At 40.2% G+C, this 18,604-nt stretch overlaps 4 protein-coding genes across 6 annotated transcripts; 1 reads left to right on the top strand and 3 right to left on the bottom strand.

Annotated features, from left to right (window-relative positions):
- Positions 1–122: 122 nt before the first annotated feature.
- On the bottom strand, positions 123–2,125 carry LOC106375941. The gene is made up of 5 exons (XM_013815965.3): positions 1,636–2,125; positions 1,205–1,316; positions 1,038–1,130; positions 746–946; positions 123–654 (listed from the first exon to the last, which is right to left on the bottom strand). Exons 1-5 carry the CDS (start codon positions 1,932–1,934, stop codon positions 439–441), a joined length of 921 nt encoding a protein of 306 aa, XP_013671419.2. The 5' UTR covers positions 1,935–2,125; the 3' UTR covers positions 123–438.
- Positions 2,126–10,343: 8,218 nt separating this feature from the next.
- Positions 10,344–11,668, bottom strand: LOC106373121. The gene is made up of 3 exons (XM_013813339.1): positions 11,599–11,668; positions 10,530–11,440; positions 10,344–10,445 (listed from the first exon to the last, which is right to left on the bottom strand). The coding sequence occupies exons 1-3, from the start codon at positions 11,666–11,668 to the stop codon at positions 10,344–10,346; spliced, it is 1,083 nt and encodes a 360-aa protein (XP_013668793.1).
- Positions 11,669–13,122: 1,454 nt separating this feature from the next.
- On the top strand, positions 13,123–15,580 carry LOC106375942 (pyruvate dehydrogenase E1 component subunit beta-2, chloroplastic). Of its 2 annotated transcripts, none has more exons than XM_013815966.3 (4): positions 13,123–13,367; positions 13,462–13,568; positions 13,647–13,681; positions 14,405–15,580. In XM_013815966.3, exons 1-4 carry the CDS (start codon positions 13,265–13,267, stop codon positions 15,375–15,377), a joined length of 1,218 nt encoding a protein of 405 aa, XP_013671420.1. In that variant the 5' UTR covers positions 13,123–13,264; the 3' UTR covers positions 15,378–15,580. The 2 variants fall into 2 exon arrangements, with proteins under 2 accessions (XP_013671420.1, XP_013671421.1); XM_013815967.3 differs by having other exon boundaries at positions 13,125–13,367; positions 13,465–13,568.
- On the bottom strand, positions 15,413–17,770 carry LOC106375943 (nudix hydrolase 25-like). Of its 2 annotated transcripts, none has more exons than XM_013815968.3 (6): positions 17,640–17,770; positions 17,038–17,105; positions 16,631–16,681; positions 16,330–16,422; positions 16,146–16,240; positions 15,413–16,048 (listed from the first exon to the last, which is right to left on the bottom strand). In XM_013815968.3, the coding sequence occupies exons 2-6, from the start codon at positions 17,101–17,103 to the stop codon at positions 15,826–15,828; spliced, it is 528 nt and encodes a 175-aa protein (XP_013671422.1). In that variant the 5' UTR covers positions 17,104–17,105; positions 17,640–17,770; the 3' UTR covers positions 15,413–15,825. The 2 variants fall into 2 exon arrangements, with proteins under 2 accessions (XP_013671422.1, XP_013671424.1); XM_013815970.3 differs by having other exon boundaries at positions 17,038–17,108; positions 17,640–17,750.
- Positions 17,771–18,604: the final 834 nt, after the last annotated feature.

Here is an 18,604-nt window from a genome sequence, read left to right as displayed (position 1 = left end):
TTAGAGGTTCTGAGCCACAAAGTTGGAAAAGACTAGAATCATTTGTCTTCTCTTTTGGGTGAAAAGCATCTTTTATTTTTGTTCTATTACAGTATTTTCACAACTCATGTTGTTAATAAATGTTAAACGTTAAAAACTCAATTTAGAATAAAGATATTTTAGAGGACAAAAAAATTACATGAACTACCATCACAAATTGACAATGTAACAGTTGTTTAGAGCAAATGGTACGCTAACATTTCATATGGTATAGTACTTGAAAATGCAGGATTGTTCTCTAACTTGCAAGAAGTCAAGTTACATCGTCGGCTTATCATCAAACAACGTTCATCTTTGCTTATTAAGCCAAAATCTAAACAAGTAAACCACTCCTACCTCTCGATGAACGATTGCAAATTCTTAACTCATGACGATCTGCTATCTCAAGTGTGTGCATATTCATGACCAAGGCCAATTAGCATCTCGCCACGCAAAACGACATCCTCCAAAACCACCACTACAGTCATCAAAGCTAATGGTTTCACCAGAGTTTGATCCATCTAAACCAACACATCGAAGTTTTTGATCACGTTTCGCTGAGTCCTCTCTGTATGATGGGTTTGAGTATCTGGGGTGTTGGATGAAAGGTACATTCTTCCACCAGAGCTTAAGTGCCTATAAAAAAATAGCAGTTATGTAATCTAGCCTACAAGTTGATGATCCATATGTACTTACAAAGATATTGAGTATATATGATGTAACTTACATGCCAATAGATCCATATAGCAACCTTATGAGGCATCAACCAGAAGAAGACCGCAGGATCAGAAACCCGTGTTTGGTCTATTCTTTTCGCCCTCAAAGTGGCAGAGAAGTAGTTACCGTGATGAGGATGCCGTGATTCAATGGAGACAGATAGCTCATCTCCAGGTTCGTTTGCTCTGATCTTCCAATTCCCAAGCATATCCTGAAAAGACAGTTAAAAACACTTAATGAATTCCACAAGTTGAACAAGATCAATCCATAGATGATGTAATATCATCAGAGTAGTAACATACCATGAAAGGACTGACTTGTAATGATTTAGCAACCAAGTCAGATTCAGGGTCAAAAACAAATGTCACTCGTTCCCCCCATGGCGTATTTGTAACCTACCAAAAAAAATCCTCTAATCATCATCAACAGAAACACTTAATGAAGAAACAGAGTAGAGAAAAATATGTACCTGTGCAATGCATTTACTTAAGCGTTTGCTTGATCCTTCCAAGTTGTAGCAATAATACAAACTCAACGGGTTCTGCTCATATCCAACGCTTGGAGGTATTGTCAATAAGAAACTGCAACCAAAAATAACAGAGATCATATACATAATAACCTTGATAGGGAAAACAGTATCTTGATCATCACATAGCCATTAAACTTTCTGAAACTAAAAAGATTCGATCTACGCTGTTTCAGATCATATACACATCCTTTACACAAACAGAATCTTAACTCACTTCGGATGAAACATAACTTCTTGTAGTAACACTGACAGTTTCAGTCAATCATATTGTCTCTTCATTCAGTTTTGTAGGAAAACATATAAACGTTACGTATTACGAAGTTTCATTTGAGAATCTCTGATTTCGACGACGGTGAGAACAGAAAGCTTACATCGGACCGGTGGTACGAGCGAGAAGGCGAGCTTCGTCAGCGGAGAGATGATCCGGCGGAGTTTCAAGGGATTTATCGAGGTCGAAGAGCGCGTAACGGACGGTGTAACGGAACGAGTGACGGACGGGACGGAGACGGTCGTGCCAGACGGTGCCTTCGTAGTAAGAGACGTTGGAATCGACGGCGGAGCGTGAAGGTAGGAGACGGTGGAAAAGGAGGCGGAAGGGGAGCAGGAGAGAGAGGAAGAGCGTTGTGGTTGAAGTGTAGACGATTGAGCAGAGGAGATAGAGCAGTTCCATAATCTATGAACGAGAGATAGAGAACCTTCTTCAAGCTTCTCTTCTCTCTCCCTCTGATCCTTTCAAGATAGACATTGATGATGATGATAGACCCTTCAAATGCAGATGATTCTTTTATTACACTTTGGTCCTTACGTATTTTTGCAATTTATTAACAACCACTAGGATATATTTGCACTTTGACCCATTGTTGTTTGTTTGTTTGACAACCTATCATAGTGTATATAATATTTATTGCTGCGTGGACGTTACTGAACCACCTATTATATTGCATCTGAATAATTTTATTTTATTTATTTAATTTAGTTTGGAAAGGTATATCGCGGAAAGTTTTGGGCTGCATGTTTCATTATTATTTTTTTGTATGGTGAACCTGTCCGATGCGTTACCTCATAATACACATTGTTGCGTTACCTCATAAGACACATTGTTCTCTTTTTTGACAAGATAAGACACTTTGCACTCGAGGGACACATTATTCCCTTTCTTCCCACTGTTTTTTTACAGAGTTACCCCTCAACCTTGGTTAAGTAAAAGACACGGATGTTCACATATTTATAATATAAAATCTTGTCCATATTGTGAGGACCAAATATGTTTCCTTAGAGGAGTTATTAAGGTTGGTTTCTAGGAGATAAGAAGACATAATAGCCGTTGGATGGATCTCGATCTAATGGTGGGGGGTTGTTATGTATGTAAGGAGTAGGTTTTGTATTAAATGCTTGTGTGTCGTTGCTTTCGGCGTGAGGAACGCACTGCAGGAGAAAGGTGAGCTTAGCATTCATCTTGTGACTGATATAGATCTGGGGATTCCTCAATATTGCTAACGTGTTTCGTTAAATTATTAATCTTGAACGAAACAGGATTGGAGACATGGACGAGCAGTGTTTGGTTCTAAGCGGAGACTGGGTCTGTGGAGATGGAGGTAAATGGGATTTTGTCATTGAGAAGCGTCGAATGGGTCGTATGGTGGCGGTTTACGAGGGTATTGGTTTCCAGGAACTTAAAAGAAATGTTCTCCGTGAGTTTAAAATGGATGAAGCGCAGTTCAGTGTTACGTTGAGCTACTGGCCACCAACAAGTCTGGAGCTTGCGACTGGGATTAGGACCCCACCGGTGCTGGTTACTAGTGATGGAGGTGTGAAGTATTTCTGCCAACACTTGAAAGTGAAAGGTGCGATGAATCTGTTTGCTCGGTTTGAAGCGTTAAAGAAGGTTGTGGACACTGATATTGTGGATGATTCTGGTATGGGGTTTGTGTCACCCGATGCGGCCAAGTTTTTGTCACCAGATACTGCAAAGTTCCCTAACGGTTCCTCGAAGAAGGGATTCTGGCCATCTGCTGGTTCAAAGACGAAGGTCATAAACCTTGCTGATGATGTTGATTTTGTACGGGAGGTAGAGAAAGTAGAAGAAAAATTAATGGGTGAAAGCCATGAAGGAGAAAGCAACAAAGATGTGGGTGATAGTAGTTACAGTGCGGATACCGAGGCGAAAGGAACTTTGGAAGAAGATGTGGAGGAGATAGAAGTGAGGCCAAGGGGTTATGATAGGGAGTTTTGGGAACCGCTTTTATGTGGCGACTATGGTGGTTCCAATGCTGTTAATGTTGTGTTCAACGAGGATGAGATTGTTGAAAGGCTGAGGAAAAAGACAGGGCCAAGATCATACTTTTGTGATACCGGAAGTGCTTTTAACCACTATGTTGAGGTTGGTGGCCAAGGCGGAGGTGAAAGGGAAGCACACATGATGAAGCCAGGGGATTGTAATCCTTGGAATGGAGGCGGGAGTGAGGATGCTGTAGGTGGAAACATGAGCGCTAAACCAACACGTAAGCTTGCAGATATTGACGATGAGGAGTTTGACATCCCCCCAATATTTGATGATACAGAATACGACGCTGCAGAAATCCCCGACATGGATGTTGATGTAAATGACGGCCAAATAGCTGTGGGGAAAGTGTTTGGTAGTAAGCAAGATTGTTAGATCGCTCTCGCGATATATGCAATTAAGAAGCAGTTCAAGTTTACTCAGACAAGGACGAAAGTTGGTTCTTTTGTGGTGGAGTGTCCAGATAAAAGGTGTGACTGGCGTGTGACAGCACATGAAATAAGGGGTTGTGGTTTCTATGAGATAAGAAAGGCGCAGCTTGATCATATCTGCCCCATTGAATTCAGACAGGGCTACAAGTCGAGAGCAACATCTCGGGTTATTGCAGCAGTGTACAAGGCAAAGTTCGGAGACCCGGGTAAGGCACCAGTGGCTCTTGATTTGCAGAAACTTCTTTTGGAGGACCTCCGTGTAAATGCCTCCTACATGAAGTGCTATAGGGCGAAGAACAAAGCAATATTAGGTGTGCAAGGGTCCGATGAGGACGCCTATTTGAAGCTGCCAGAGTATTTTCACATGCTCAAGCTTGCCAATCCTGGTACAATTGCTGATTTGGAGACAGATGTAGATGAAGATGGTGATGAACGTTTCCTGTACTTGTTTCTCGCATTTGGTGCTTCGATCAGTGGGTTTAGGAAGCTAAGTCATGTTTTGGTGATAGATGGTACACATCTAAGTGGAAAGTATAAAGGAGTTTTGTTAACCGCCAACGGTCAGGATGCAAATTTTCAGATCTTTCTTGTAGCATTTGTTGTTGTGGACAGTGAGGATGAGGATGCATGGACATGGTTTTTGCAAAAAGTTGAGAGGATTTTGGGGGATTCTCCTACGCTTGCCATAATATCTGACAGGGCTGTTTGTATTTCCAATGCAGTGAGTAAGATTTATCCTCAAGCAAAGCATGGAGCTTGCATAGTTCATTTGGCTAGGAATGTGAACTCTAGGTTCTCTAGCAAACACTTAGCGCAAATGGTGACGGCTGCAGCGATGGCCCATATGCCTAGAGAGTACAAAGAACTCTATGCGAAGATCTGTGCCACTAACAGTGCTTGCGGGGTATATCTTGGTAAGATTGGTGTTGCTAAATGGTCCCGAGCTAATTTCATCGGTGAAAGGTATAACATCATGACTAGCAATATTGCTGAGCAGCTGAACAAAGCGCTTTTGGAAGGGAGGGGGGCGAACATTTATGAGTTGGTAAAGTTTATTCAGAGGATGATGACGAGGTGGTTTAGTGCGAGGAGGAAAAAATCAGAGAAACACAGAGGGGCTGTGAGTGTGGAAGTGGACAAAGAGATGGCAAAAAACATGGCAACTGTTAAAGGAAGCAGCATAAATGGTGTGAATAACTGGACGAGCCAGATAGTGGGAAAATTTGGCAGATCAGATAAGGTAATGCTTGCTGAGAAGAAGTGTAGTTGTAAGTATTTTGATAATATCAGAATTCCTTGCGGACATGCGATGCTGGCAGCGGACGGGCTTGGAGTGCCTTACGATACATTGTGCGGGCATTGGTACAAGACAACGGTGTGGCGGGAGACATATGCAGGGGTGATCAGTCCAGAGGAAGACCCAAGGGATGTTGACATACCTGAAGAGGTTAGCAGTATGGTTGTGTACCCTCCAATCACAAAAAGTCAAGCTGGACGTCGCCGCAAGACACGCATCCCATCGACTGGGGAGATACCGGTGTGGTTACGTTTTGTATATAAAGATATTTTGGTTTGAATTGATGTTTGGGTGATGGTGTTGTTGTGATCATGTAGGTTCCAAAGAAGAAACTTGTGCAGAACAGGTGTGGTAGGTGTGGAGGGTATGGGCACAATCGCACGAACTGCGCCAACCCCATCTAATAGTTTGTTTTGGAAGATTTTTTTGTTGGGGATCATTTGCTGGTTGGTTGGAAAGACATGTTTGGTGTTCTAAATGGCCCTTTTTCGGAGATTGAAAAACTATTGTGGCGCATCTCTGTATTTTGCAACTCATGTTAGTTGTTCTTGTACAAGTTTGATTGCATATCTTTTTAAGTTAAATTATCACACGAATTTTTACGAAGTTAAATTATCTGTGGACGTGGACAAATGTTTATGAAGATTCATATAGTGTGAGTAGGATGATACATGTGATAAGGCTAACGAGTTGATGAACTTAACGAAACTGCGAAATGGGCATGAGGATTCGAACGTTTAAAGCGTAGATAGAAAAGAACATTACATTACAAAACACTAGAGTTAATGGATGCAGAAAGAGTTGTCCATAAAACATAAGCAGGGTGATACATTTGTTGGAGATTAAATGTATCTCCAACAAATGACGTTAAATTATCTGTGGACGTGGACAAATGTTTATGAAGATTCATATAGTGTGAGTAGGATGATACATGTGATAAGGCTAACGAGTTAATGAACTTAACGAAACTGCGAAATGGGCATGAGGATTCGAACGTTTAAAGCGTAGATAGAAAAGAGCATTACATTACAAAACACTAGAGTTAATGGATGCAGAAAGAGTTGTCCATAAAACATAAGCAGGGTGATACATTTGTTGGAGATTAAATGTATCTCCAACAAATGACGTTAAATTATCTGTGGACGTGGACAAATGTTTATGAAGATTCATATAGTGTGAGTAAGATGATACATGTGATAAGACTAACGAGTTAATGAACTTAACGAAACTGCGAAATGGGCATGAGGATTCGAACGTTTAAAGCGTTGATAGAAAAGAGCATTACATTACAAAACACTAGAGTTAATGGATGCAGAAAGAGTTGTCCATAAAACATAAGCAGGGTGATACATTTGTTGGAGTTAACAAACTAAATAGATCTGGGACTAGTTAGTGATCTTGGCGTAAATCCATGCCATTGTTCAGACTGCAATGGCTGCAACAGCAATGTTGATAAGTTGTGCCCGAGAGTTATTTGCATCGGAGGGCTGATTGGGTGACTGTAGAGTATCTTCTGTGGCAATAGTTGAGTTGTCGTTTGTCCCTGAGCTAGTATCTTTGTCAGCAATCAGACTATTGAGCTGAATGGGGGCTTTGTCGAATTGTATTGCCTGTTTTTCGAGACGTTGTGTAGTGTAGATCTTGAATGAGTCCACATATTCCTTTAGCTGGTTATGTTTAGCATCTACCATGTTAACCTCGTCAACAATGGCCTCGTCAACCCATTTGAACAAGTGGTGCTCTGTTTTCCTCTGAAAGTTACAAGAAAAGACTAGTCCAGTACATAGGCGCAAGGAACTAGCAGCAGTGTGCTAAGAAAAGTTGTTGGAGCATACCTGTACGCCTAATTTGCATCGGTAAAACCTTCGGAAGAGATTCTCCTTCGTCTGAGCCCCGTATGTAGTCAGCTTCGATCCACACCAATAGGCAGTTGGGATGCCAACAGTTTGACTCCTTGTGTTGGATAGTGAGGAAGAGGAGGAAGAGCTCATATTTGCGTATTTGTTTGAGAATTTTCTAAAAACAAGAGGAAGACGTAAAAGGAGAATATGAAATCAGATCTGGCTAGGGATTTTGGTAGGTGAGATTATTAAATAGAAACGAACTTTTGTTTGAGTTCCGGCTGTATTTTGGAGGAGGTTAACCAAAAAAAGTTTCATTATATCTGTTGGTCCTGCAAAATCAATTTGAGGAAATCAAATATTCTACATTAACCGGTTGGTCTGTTTGTCGACGTGAAAGTATGTTTATGTGGATGTGGATCTAATATGTAAGAATGCATCATCCACAAATGACGTGACCGTATTCTAAGCTATAGAAACACAATAAAAGGTAAGTAGTAAGCATAAGAAAGTTTAGATAGAGTTTGAAAGTGATAGAGAACGTTCAGTTTTTGACAGAAACATGACGAAGAGCACTGCGTTACAACAGAAGCAGAATCCAAAAACTCGCAAATAGTAAACAAAAAAGGGGAGGGAAATAGGTGATATCGTCTAAGCATCAGTGAAGCGTGCAGCATAATAAGAAGGCAAGACAATGGTCTTGTAGATGTCCATCGCATACTGCTTGCGTATGTTGTCCACAATGCGGTCTGTGATGCTGCTCATCTGAGGGGGTGGGTCACCATGGGCGTGCATCTCTAGGAACTTCATACTGACAGGTCCGCAGTCACCAGAGCGAGTGTTTGTGTACAGGTCTGGAATGCGTTTCCACATAAACGGCTTCAGTCCACGGAATTGGGTCTGCTCACACATAGCGACTTTCTTGACAACGTAAGGAAGAGAATCGACCAAAGGCTTCATGAACTTCACGACTCGCCTGACGCCGTATAAAGAAGGAAGATGATCAAGTATTTCAACCAACCCCAAGTCTAGGTTGATTGCTAGGCCCACCCAGTGAGAGTCATTCCAGAGCATAGGAGTGTAGATTGTGTGGACATCTTCCATCCATTTCTAACTGGGAAGGAGAACAATGTCGACCAAATTAGCATCCCAGACGAAAGTGTTTTTCTTTCTAGTCTTGCTGAAATCGACATGGTTGTCCTGAATAATTTTTGCTAGAGCAGGTGGGGCGAAGGCTGCATGTTCCCTCTGTAGTATGTCTGAGTGTCGCGCGGAAAGCATGTGAACAAGCAATTCCATTTGCTGTGGGGAAATTGACCGTGAGTATTTAAACAGCATTGAGACCAGGAAAAAAGAATCAGAGATCGGGACTTACATTGGTTGTTGTCCATTGCTTTGGTTCTGCTAATTGGAGAAGAGATTTGTTGGAAAATTCAAATTCAAAGCGGGTAGTATGGTATCTGCGATGCAAGAAGGATTGATAGGATATGAGGAACAGTGTCAACATGTAATAAGAGTGGTTCAGTGTTAGCAAAACTTACACGTTAATGTTTGCTTTAAGAATTTTCTCAAACAGGTCCCATTCCATCTGTGGGAGTGGGCTGATGAGGGCTATAGCAGGAACAAGTGGACAACTGAATAATTCTTTGGCCAGATGGTTCTCTTCCATAGATGGAATGTGCCTCGGGGGGTCTTTTGTCTGTGTGAGGTCGATAACTGCCTCATCATCACCCTGAGACTGTAATATTTACATAGCAACATGTAATTAACCGGATGAACACAGAGGAATTGTGAGTGTGGAAGTGGACAAAGAGATGGAAAAAACGATACCTCATCAGCTGGTGAAGGTACGATTGTTGGATGTCCTATCACTGGTGGAGAGGTTGAAGCTGAGGCTGCAAAAGCATTGGGTGTGGATGTGTGAGAGAGGAAACCTAAACCACTATCATTACTCTTAGCCGGTGAGGTAAGTGATGTAAAAGGCAGTGGTGACAATCGTAACGGAATATCTGGCGCAGAAGATGGACCAATTGTAGAGTCGAATATTGGTGGGTTGGAAAGAGGTGGGTCTGGGGAGATGGGATCATATATCCTGAGACCATGACATAGAATGTGATGAATCTCGGGGCTGTTGGGGTGATCACTTTTATCATATATAACAGATTTTGGCTCTGGTCGGTTTGATAGGTGTCTGTGAGGATGAGGTTGAACGATGGGCTGGTTAGGTTCCTCCGGAGCAGGAGTTGTCTGGATGTCGTCCTCAGGAATCGTGTTGGTGGTATTCTCGTCAGGAGGGATCATCTCAGAGTCTGGGTTGTGGTCAGAGGATGTGTGGACGGTGGTGTGGTTGTGGTCAGAAAGGCCGTGGACAGTTGGTGTGTGGATGGTTTCCACACGACCAGGGGAGCTGAAAGGAGTAGGGGTGCGTGGGGGCGACTCGTTTGGAGTCGTTTGAAGAGGAGTGTTCAGGCTTGCAGAAGCCTGACGTTGTAGATGAACTGCATACTGACTTATGATAGGTGACTGGCTGGATGGTTGCTCATCTGTCTCCATTGCATCCACGTCCTACAACCGTAACAAAACAGATTGTGTAAGCAATAATAAGAGAAAGTGTTTGCAATGTATGAGAAACAGAGTTTGATTGAACAAAACCTGATCAGTTGGATGATCATCATAGAGTGGTGGTGCCTGATCAGGCTGATGTTGATGGTGAGATGTGACGGGAGCATCCTAAAATAATAATTTTAAAGGTGAACTCATTAAAGAACTCTTTGGTTTTTAAGGTATGGGTCGATATGAAGAACAAAAACTATAAAAAAAATACCTGATGGATTGGTGCTTCATGTCTAGCCTGATGAGATGTCGCGGGTTTCTTGCTACGGGATATAAGTGTATGGAATGATCTTTGCATTAGATGAGATATCTTCTTCTTTTTTTGCAAGAGTTTGTGCAGCTGCTTCATCTGCTTTTGAAGTTTCAACACCATTTCCGAGAGCTGTTCGTTGGTGAAACTGGCGACACTTGAACGTGTAAAGTACGAACTGATGCGCCTTTGCTTCCTTGAGGACGTCTCCTTCTTGATGACCTTCTTTGGTTTGAGAGATTGCTTAACCCGATTCGGAAACATGCCCTTTCGATGACCATGAGCTTTAGGCTTATTTAGCAAAGGCTCGGTTGTGACACCAACAGGCCACATCCCTTTGTTGAAAGTGAACTGATCAGCTATCAATTATTCCATGTATATTACACAGTCATCCTTGGGGTCGTTGGGCCACTCTCCCCAGCCAGACTGCGGTTGGCTTTCAATAGGTATAATCGGTGAGACAGCAAGCTGAGACAGTGGAGCGTGCATAAGTTAATTAAACATTTTATGTTCAATGTAAAGGCAGTAAGATATAATAACATGATGACTTACATCCGAGGAGAATTCAACACGGCGGATACTGATAGAATCGATGGATTTGTGTTGTGGTAGATAACCATCTTCTAAGTCCATGAGTGTGCGCTGGTCGGGTTGAGCAGGAATGAAAGATAACAGCTGGGGGATGGCGCGAAATGCCACCAATTGAAGTGTCAAAGGGAAGCCTTGAAGTCTGAAAGAGTCTTGTTTGAGCTTTCGAACAAGCCAAGAAACAGGATCGTTGCCGTTTTTGAAAGATGGTTTGGGTGGTTTCATGCATGAGATGGTCTTCATGAATGATTCTCTGCCCCAAGGAAAGGCAAAGAAAGTTTTGAGGTTTTTAAGCATCTTGACATATCGAGGAGTGGCACGTGCTTGTTGTTTGTGAGCAATGAGAACACCGTCGACAATGATGATTAAAGCTATACGTATCTTCTTCCAATGATCCATCTTCTTATCCTCTTCAAGCATCAGACAAAGTTCGGCAATCGTTACCATCGTCTTCTTCCCAAACAGTCTCTTCCAGACTTCGTCTTTCCCCGCAACAACTGGCTTTACGGTGTCGGGGTGATATCCTTCAGGGAAAGAGGCGCAATTCAGACCAGTCACAGTCCCAAACTCTTGAAGACCATAGCGGAGAGGGTTCCCACCAAAAACAGACCAAAGCGTATTTTTGGGTAGACAGATAAGCTGGCGAGTGAGAAACGAGTGAATTAGCTTAGCAGATACTGGACATTGACGGGCTGGTATGTCGAAAAGCTTTCCGAAACAAGACTCTCGAATTATTTGGAACTCCTTGGTGTCTCTAAGAACATGACGAAGGAAGGGGAGGATCTCCGGTGAGGAGTAGATGTTAAGACGCTTTGTTGGGAATCGATCTGTCGCAAATAATCGTGGCGGAAGACGTAGATCTGGTTGAAAAGACCCTGAAATTTGGAGCAGGGCGAGTAATTAGTCTCCTAATTTGGACAATCAAAATTATAAAACACGGTTTCGCCGGCGTAGATCTGGTGGCAAAGACCCTCTCATAATTTTGAAAAATTATTGGATGTAGAAATGAAAAAGAGGAGGAACAAATGCTGACCTGAAGCGTCTTGCGGTGAATCCGGTTCCGGTGTCGCCGTGGGTTTCTTCTTGGCCTTCCTTTTCGTCATTGTGTTTTCTTGAATCCGGTGTGAACGACGGAAACGATACAGAGAGATATAAGAAATAGAAAGCTTTTCGAGAAATTAGGGTTGGGGATTTCTGCAAGTGAAAAGTGGCTTTTGTGTGTTTTCTAATTTCCGACAAAACCCTGAAGAGTTAAAAAATATTATAAAAATATAATCATGGTTAGGTGTCTTTGGTTAGCTTTACCTTAGTGTGGTCATTATTGAGAGTATGCAAGACAATAACCACACATAAAGTGCTCCTCAACTGGGAAGTGCCTAATACATAAGCCATAAAGTGTCTTAGAAAGTAAAAATTTCAGTATTAAATAGTCTAAGCTTGTAGTGGATCCAGAGAAACTCTATTATAGATCCTTCAAATCTCATAAATATATTCAGAAATCAGGATTGACAAGAACAACAAAAGCATATAATTGTTGGGTAATATAAATTCATACCTATTAAAACCAACCAAAAAGTAAGGTTCGGAATAAAGAAATAAGGTCTAGCCGACGTAAAGTTCGAATGAAGAAAACGACATCTAGCTATCTTAAAGAAATAGAGTCAAGAAATGAAAAGGTTCAACCAGCATAAGATCCAAAAAGAAAAAAATGTCCAACTAGCTTAGCGTAAGCCGTAAGGTCCGAAAAGAAAAATATTCAATCAGTTTAAGGCCTCAAATTCAAAAACAAAATCGACTTACGGTAGTGCTAGGTTTCCATGCTAGCAGAGGATGCTTCTTTCACTGTTACACACGTCCATCCTATGCGGACACTAGACGGTATCACCTTACCCCACGGTAACAGCCATAGCCGGACCTAACGTTATGGAGCTCTATACAAAATTAAAATTTTATCTAATTTTTAGTAAAAAAAAATATTTTATATTTTGTAAAAGCTTATTTTTAAAATAAATAATCATAAATTTTATCTCATAATCTAACTTTACTTAATATCTTTAACATTTTTATGTTTTATATAGTATATATTTATATGTATATAGTTTTTTTTTTTAAATTGGGGGCCCCATGAAGTGGAGGCCCCATTCCAATGTTTCATCTCAGTAGGTTCAAGTCCGGCTCTGGTAACAGCTCAACGCAACATCATGGAAGTATAATGGGAAAAACATGTGCAAAAAGAACACCTATCCAGAAGAATTTCCCACTTGGTCAAGCAGTAAGACATTGACATATCATTGGGCCGGTACATTTGAGGCCCATCCCCGCATCCAAAACCAATGAAAGGTCATAAAGTATTGTTAAATGTAATTGGGTTGGTCCGGGGTGGTTAAGCGAACCCGTCCTAACTCCTCTACAAGCTTGTTCATGGAGTTATATAAACTCCACAATTTAGATACAAACACGTGTCTACTATAATCGTAAATGAACACGTGGCATACTTATACTGGTTTCACACAAAATAGGGGCCACAGGAGATTAGAAGTGGTGCATGGCGAAGAAAACAATGTACAACAAACTTGTGGATTTGATCGCACAATAGACACACAAATATTTATTTATTTTTACAGAAGAAATCAATTTCACAGCTATTCTCACTAGTCCTTCGATTTCTCCGCTTCGTCACTCTCCCTGGGAAAAAAAAAATGGCTGCGAGAATCCATGGAGGAGCTGGAGCTGGAGCTGCTACGGCCTTGTCGACCTTTAATCCCAAGAAACTCGTTGCTCCTTCCCGCACCAATCTCCCAGGTCCTGATTTCGAAATTGAAATCTGTATTCTCATTTGCGAGATCTTAGGAGTTTCGTTGTTTTGATATTTTTTTTTTTTGGTTTGATGCAACAGCAGCGAGGAGCAGCAAGAGATGCATTGTGGCTGCTGCTGGATCTGATGCGAGTAAGAGCCTCAGAGTTGGTCACTCTCAGAAATTGATTGCGAATGCTGCTGTTGCGGTATGTATGCTTTTCTCTATGATTAATTGTTCATATGTTTGAATCTGCAATGATTCACGGTTCGTTTTTGTTTTGTAGACGAAGGCGGAGACATCTGCCACCACTGGCACTGGGTATGTGTTTTTTGTGTACAGTTTATGCTTTGCAAATTGTTTTTTATTTATTTCACTATTAGGCTCCTGAAGATAAGCTGGTGATAGACATACTCTCCGATTAGATCTTGCATGTTATTTCTTGTTATACAAATAATGCCTTTGTTTGAAAATATAGATTGGGATTCAAAGTAGGTAGCTTTTTCACTCTTGCTACGTTGGTTTTTGAAGTAAATAATAGATAATGATTGCAAAAGCTGAATGTGTTGCATCTCGTTGATGTCTCTGTTTGTGGTTATCATGCTAGAAGATGATTATGTTGATTGAAGATCTTTACATCAAACCATTTAGTTACTTGCTAATGTGTCATACATCCCATGAAAGTTTTAGCTCTTCTGTCATGGAATATCAAATGAACAAGTTTTGAAGAGAACATCTTTGGTGACTTCTTGCATATATACTGCAATTGATTGTATGCAAAATACAATTCATGTGGCTTTCCATTTAATTATTCATCAATTATGCTACCCTTACTGTTTCCGTTATTTGTTTCCATTTTCACTATAAGCCATTGGTTTTCGCCTATGCATTTTTTTTGACATCTATTGTTACTATTAATACATTTACTCCTGTACCTCTTAAGTTGATTGTTTCAGTGCTCATATTCTAACCATGTAATGTTGATTCATTTTCATTCACGACACATCAGAGTATAACCAATTCTTATATCTTATGAACCTTCAGACATGAACTACTGCTTTTCGAGGCTCTTCAGGAAGGTCTGGAAGAAGAGATGGACAGAGATCCACGTGTATGTGTTATGGGTGAAGACGTTGGCCATTACGGTGGCTCCTACAAAGTAACCAAAGGCCTTGCTGATAAATTTGGCGACCTCAGGGTTCTCGACACTCCTATTTGTGAAAATGCATTCACCGGTATGGGAATTGGAGCTGCCATGACTGGTCTAAGACCTGTCATCGAAGGTATGAACATGGGTTTCCTCCTCCTGGCCTTCAACCAAATCTCCAACAACTGTGGAATGCTTCACTACACATCTGGTGGCCAGTTCACAATCCCGGTTGTCATCCGTGGTCCCGGTGGAGTGGGACGCCAGCTCGGCGCTGAGCATTCGCAGCGGCTAGAATCTTACTTCCAGTCCATTCCTGGGATCCAGATGGTTGCTTGCTCGACTCCTTACAACGCCAAAGGGCTGATGAAAGCCGCGATCAGAAGCGAGAACCCTGTGATTCTGTTTGAGCACGTTCTGCTTTACAATCTCAAGGAGAAGATACCGGACGAAGAGTACATTTGTAATCTTGAAGAAGCTGAGATGGTCAGACCTGGAGAGCACATCACCATCCTCACTTACTCGCGGATGAGGTACCATGTGATGCAGGCAGCTAAAACTTTGGTGAACAAAGGGTATGACCCTGAGGTTATCGACATCAGGTCGCTGAAACCGTTTGATCTTTACACGATTGGGAACTCGGTTAAGAAAACGCACAGGGTTTTGATAGTGGAGGAATGCATGAGAACCGGTGGGATTGGGGCTAGTCTTACTGCTGCCATTAATGAGAACTTTCATGACTATTTAGATGCTCCGGTGATGTGTTTGTCTTCTCAGGACGTTCCTACACCGTACGCTGGTACACTGGAGGAGTGGACCGTTGTTCAACCGGCTCAGATCGTGACCGCTGTTGAGCAGCTTTGCCAGTGAAATTCATAGTTTTATCCGGTGAGCCATTATTTACCATTTACCTCTTTATTTACCTTCTCTTGAGCTTAATTAGTTCGTAAGAATTTGTCTAAGTTGTTTGGGTTTTGTTAACGTTTGTTGCCCCTTTTGTTGTGTGTTTGGAATATGGCTTTGAAACTCATAATGTTTCCTTTGTTAATCTATCTCACACATTTTTATTTTTATCCTTTGAATTTTCATTACCTTTTGCTATGAACACACACACAACGCATTCTGTTATAAATGTTCTTTTCTTGACACTTACGTTAATAAACACATACAACTCATTCATGTTTGAATCCAAACAAAGACTTTATTACAATATAACCCCACATTTAAACCAAGACCTTCTAGTACTAAACTACCAATGACCAATTTACAAAAATGAGCACAAAAAGAAAAGGAAAAGATAAACATTGATTTGAAGTTTTCACCACTTAGATGATTTACACTTAGCAGCTCTTCCTGTATCGTTCAAGTAAGAACCAAAAGACTTGATGACTTGTTCGTATGTTGGCCTTTTGTAATCAACTGCTTGCTCTCTCACTTCTTCCGGTTTCGCCCATTTCCACTCTGAAAACTCTGAATCTGCTTCATTGTTCGCTAGATTGATCTCTCTTTCGTCCTCATCGTTCATCAGTCTCACTAGAAACCTGTGTGGATTCATTAGCGTTTTCAGAAACACTGAGCCATTCATTCTCCCTTCTTTGTAAACACACTGGCCATAACTAGATGGTATTGAAGACTCACCATTTCTGCGCCTGACCATACCATTCACCGCCCCACAGACGGTTAACCTTTGCTTTTACTGTCGGTGGGAAATCATATGTCAACCAATTTGGAACCTGACATTGAAGAACGCATCAAGAATCATATGGTAAATGCTCTGATTCATAAATATATGTATTCTCTTTAGTAAAATGAGTAGAGAGACCTCAGCGATGGTTGCAGCTGAAACTACCCCAGTTTCTTCTTGTAACTCTCTCATGGCTGCTGACTGTGGATCCTCTCCATCCTCAATGCCCCCCTGTAACATTCCCAGTTTAGTTAACTTTATAAACTTGTATCATTGAAGGTTTCAAGATCATTGTTAATACAAAGAGAAAACAGTTCGAAACTGGTGTTAAGTTGATATAGAAACATCTTCTCGAGATTTATTCAGCAATTTTTCTTGACCATCTATTTCCACTAGAGTGGTGTTGAACAATGAACATCAGTAATATGCGTAAACACACCTGTGGCATCTGCCATGCTCCAGGAACATTCAATCTTGAAGCCACAAATACCTGTGAATCAGTAATCATTGGTCATAAGAGCAACTCCATTTAAGAGTTCTTAGAAATTATCTTACCAATAAAAAAATAAAAAGATTGAAAAAATAAGAGAGTATGAGATGGAGTTCTTAAAAAGAACTTTGGAGGAAACCAATTTCGACAATCGCCATTCATTAATCATTATTAAGTGCTTGCTTTTATTTTTTCTAATTATAGTTTAATTACATAATTAATTTATAATATAATATTCATATTTTTTTCGTTTGAGAACTCTTGTGATGAAGTGATAAACTCAGTACCTACTAGTATTTACAAGTGGTAAAACAGTATTTCAACTAGAGAGCTGAATTAGATGGTTGAAATGTTACCAGATTATCAGAATTGATTAGACAAACACCAACATTGGGACGATAACCAGGAGGTAGATTCTCCATTTCTGCTGAAAGCAAAAATTACCACTTAAACCGTTATTTAGCATTAAATTATATGATATTATGCACCAATTTCTTCAGCTTTTATAATAGTTGGTGACTTGGTTCTACTGTTTTACTTTTTAGTCTTTTCTTTTCTAGTATTTTGCATATTCATAAACGTTTTTGTGTCACCGCAAATAACGAAGGCGTGAAATATTTTGTTTTTCTATTAGCAAGATCATATAATTTCGACAGATTCTCCTAACACAAAACCTAATTACTCTATTGCTCTAACATTCGGATCGAACAAAACAAACTAGAAGCAATCATGTTCAATTTCTTTTTAACTTATCAAAGGCCAAAAATGAAAAGATCTTTGCAACTCCACACTTTTAATCGATTTTCAAATCCATACTATAAAAAATTATAGAATATCATAATCAGAGTAAGTCAATTTTCAGGAATAGAACACTTCTGAACGCATAGAACAAATCTAAAACGTACAGATCTGGAAAACAAAAAAAAAGAGATAATCAAGCATCGAACGAAGGACTGACCTCGGTTACTTTTTTCTTTTTTTGGAGCTTTGACTTCTAAAGCAGGAGAAAAGTTTTAACCCAAGGAAGCTACAACGAAGAGCATGTGTTTGTGTTTATGTGCTTTTTCTTTCAAACAAAAGCATACGTATATCTTTGTACATTATATAGATTAGGGCGGGGCAAAAAAACCTGACGAACCGAACCGAACCCGATCCAAAAAATAGTAGTGAATCCAAATCGAAATTGATTAAATATCCGAATGGGTTCAAAATTTTGGTATCCAGAGAACCGAAACTGAATCCGACCAGAACCGAAGTATTTCAGGTACCCGAATGTATCCGAAATAGATTTATATATCTAAATATATTAATTATTTTTAGATTTAATGTATATTAAAACATTCAAAATATATAAGATATTTTTAAGTTGTCTAAAATACTTGAAAATATATACAAATATCCAAAAATAAATGTCTAAAATAACTAAAATATATTCAAAACACCAAAAATAGTTGAAATATCTATTGATTCTCTATCAAAATATTCAAACCAAACCAATTTATATGTTAAATTTAGGTATTCTGACATATGTTATTCAAATTTATATGTGATGTAGTATTTTATTTACAGATTTTGAGAAATTTAAACAATATATTGAATTTTAAAATTTTAAAAATCATTTAAATAGGTTATCCGAACCCGAACCGAACCCGCAAATATTCGAACCGAACCCGAACCGAAATTTAGAAATACCTGAATGGAACTGAAATCTTTAACCCCGAAAATCCGAAACCCGAAACCCGAATAAACCCGTACCGAACCCGAATGGGTACCCGAACACCCACCCCTAATATAGATAATTGGATTCGGTCTTAAACGATGGCGGTTTAATGCACCAGCTTCTTCCTTTTCTGTGTTCCGACTGTTGAGCCAGGCCCACCGACGACTTATTTTAACATAAATTCAGTTGCCATGTGTATTATG

The sequence above is a fragment of the Brassica napus genome, chromosome C3 (assembly GCF_020379485.1).
Source record: "Brassica napus cultivar Da-Ae chromosome C3, Da-Ae, whole genome shotgun sequence".
NCBI classification, from domain to species: Eukaryota; Viridiplantae; Streptophyta; class Magnoliopsida; order Brassicales; family Brassicaceae; genus Brassica; species Brassica napus.
Note: the sequence above shows the minus strand (reverse complement) of the source record. Positions and strands in the feature narration are given on the sequence as shown.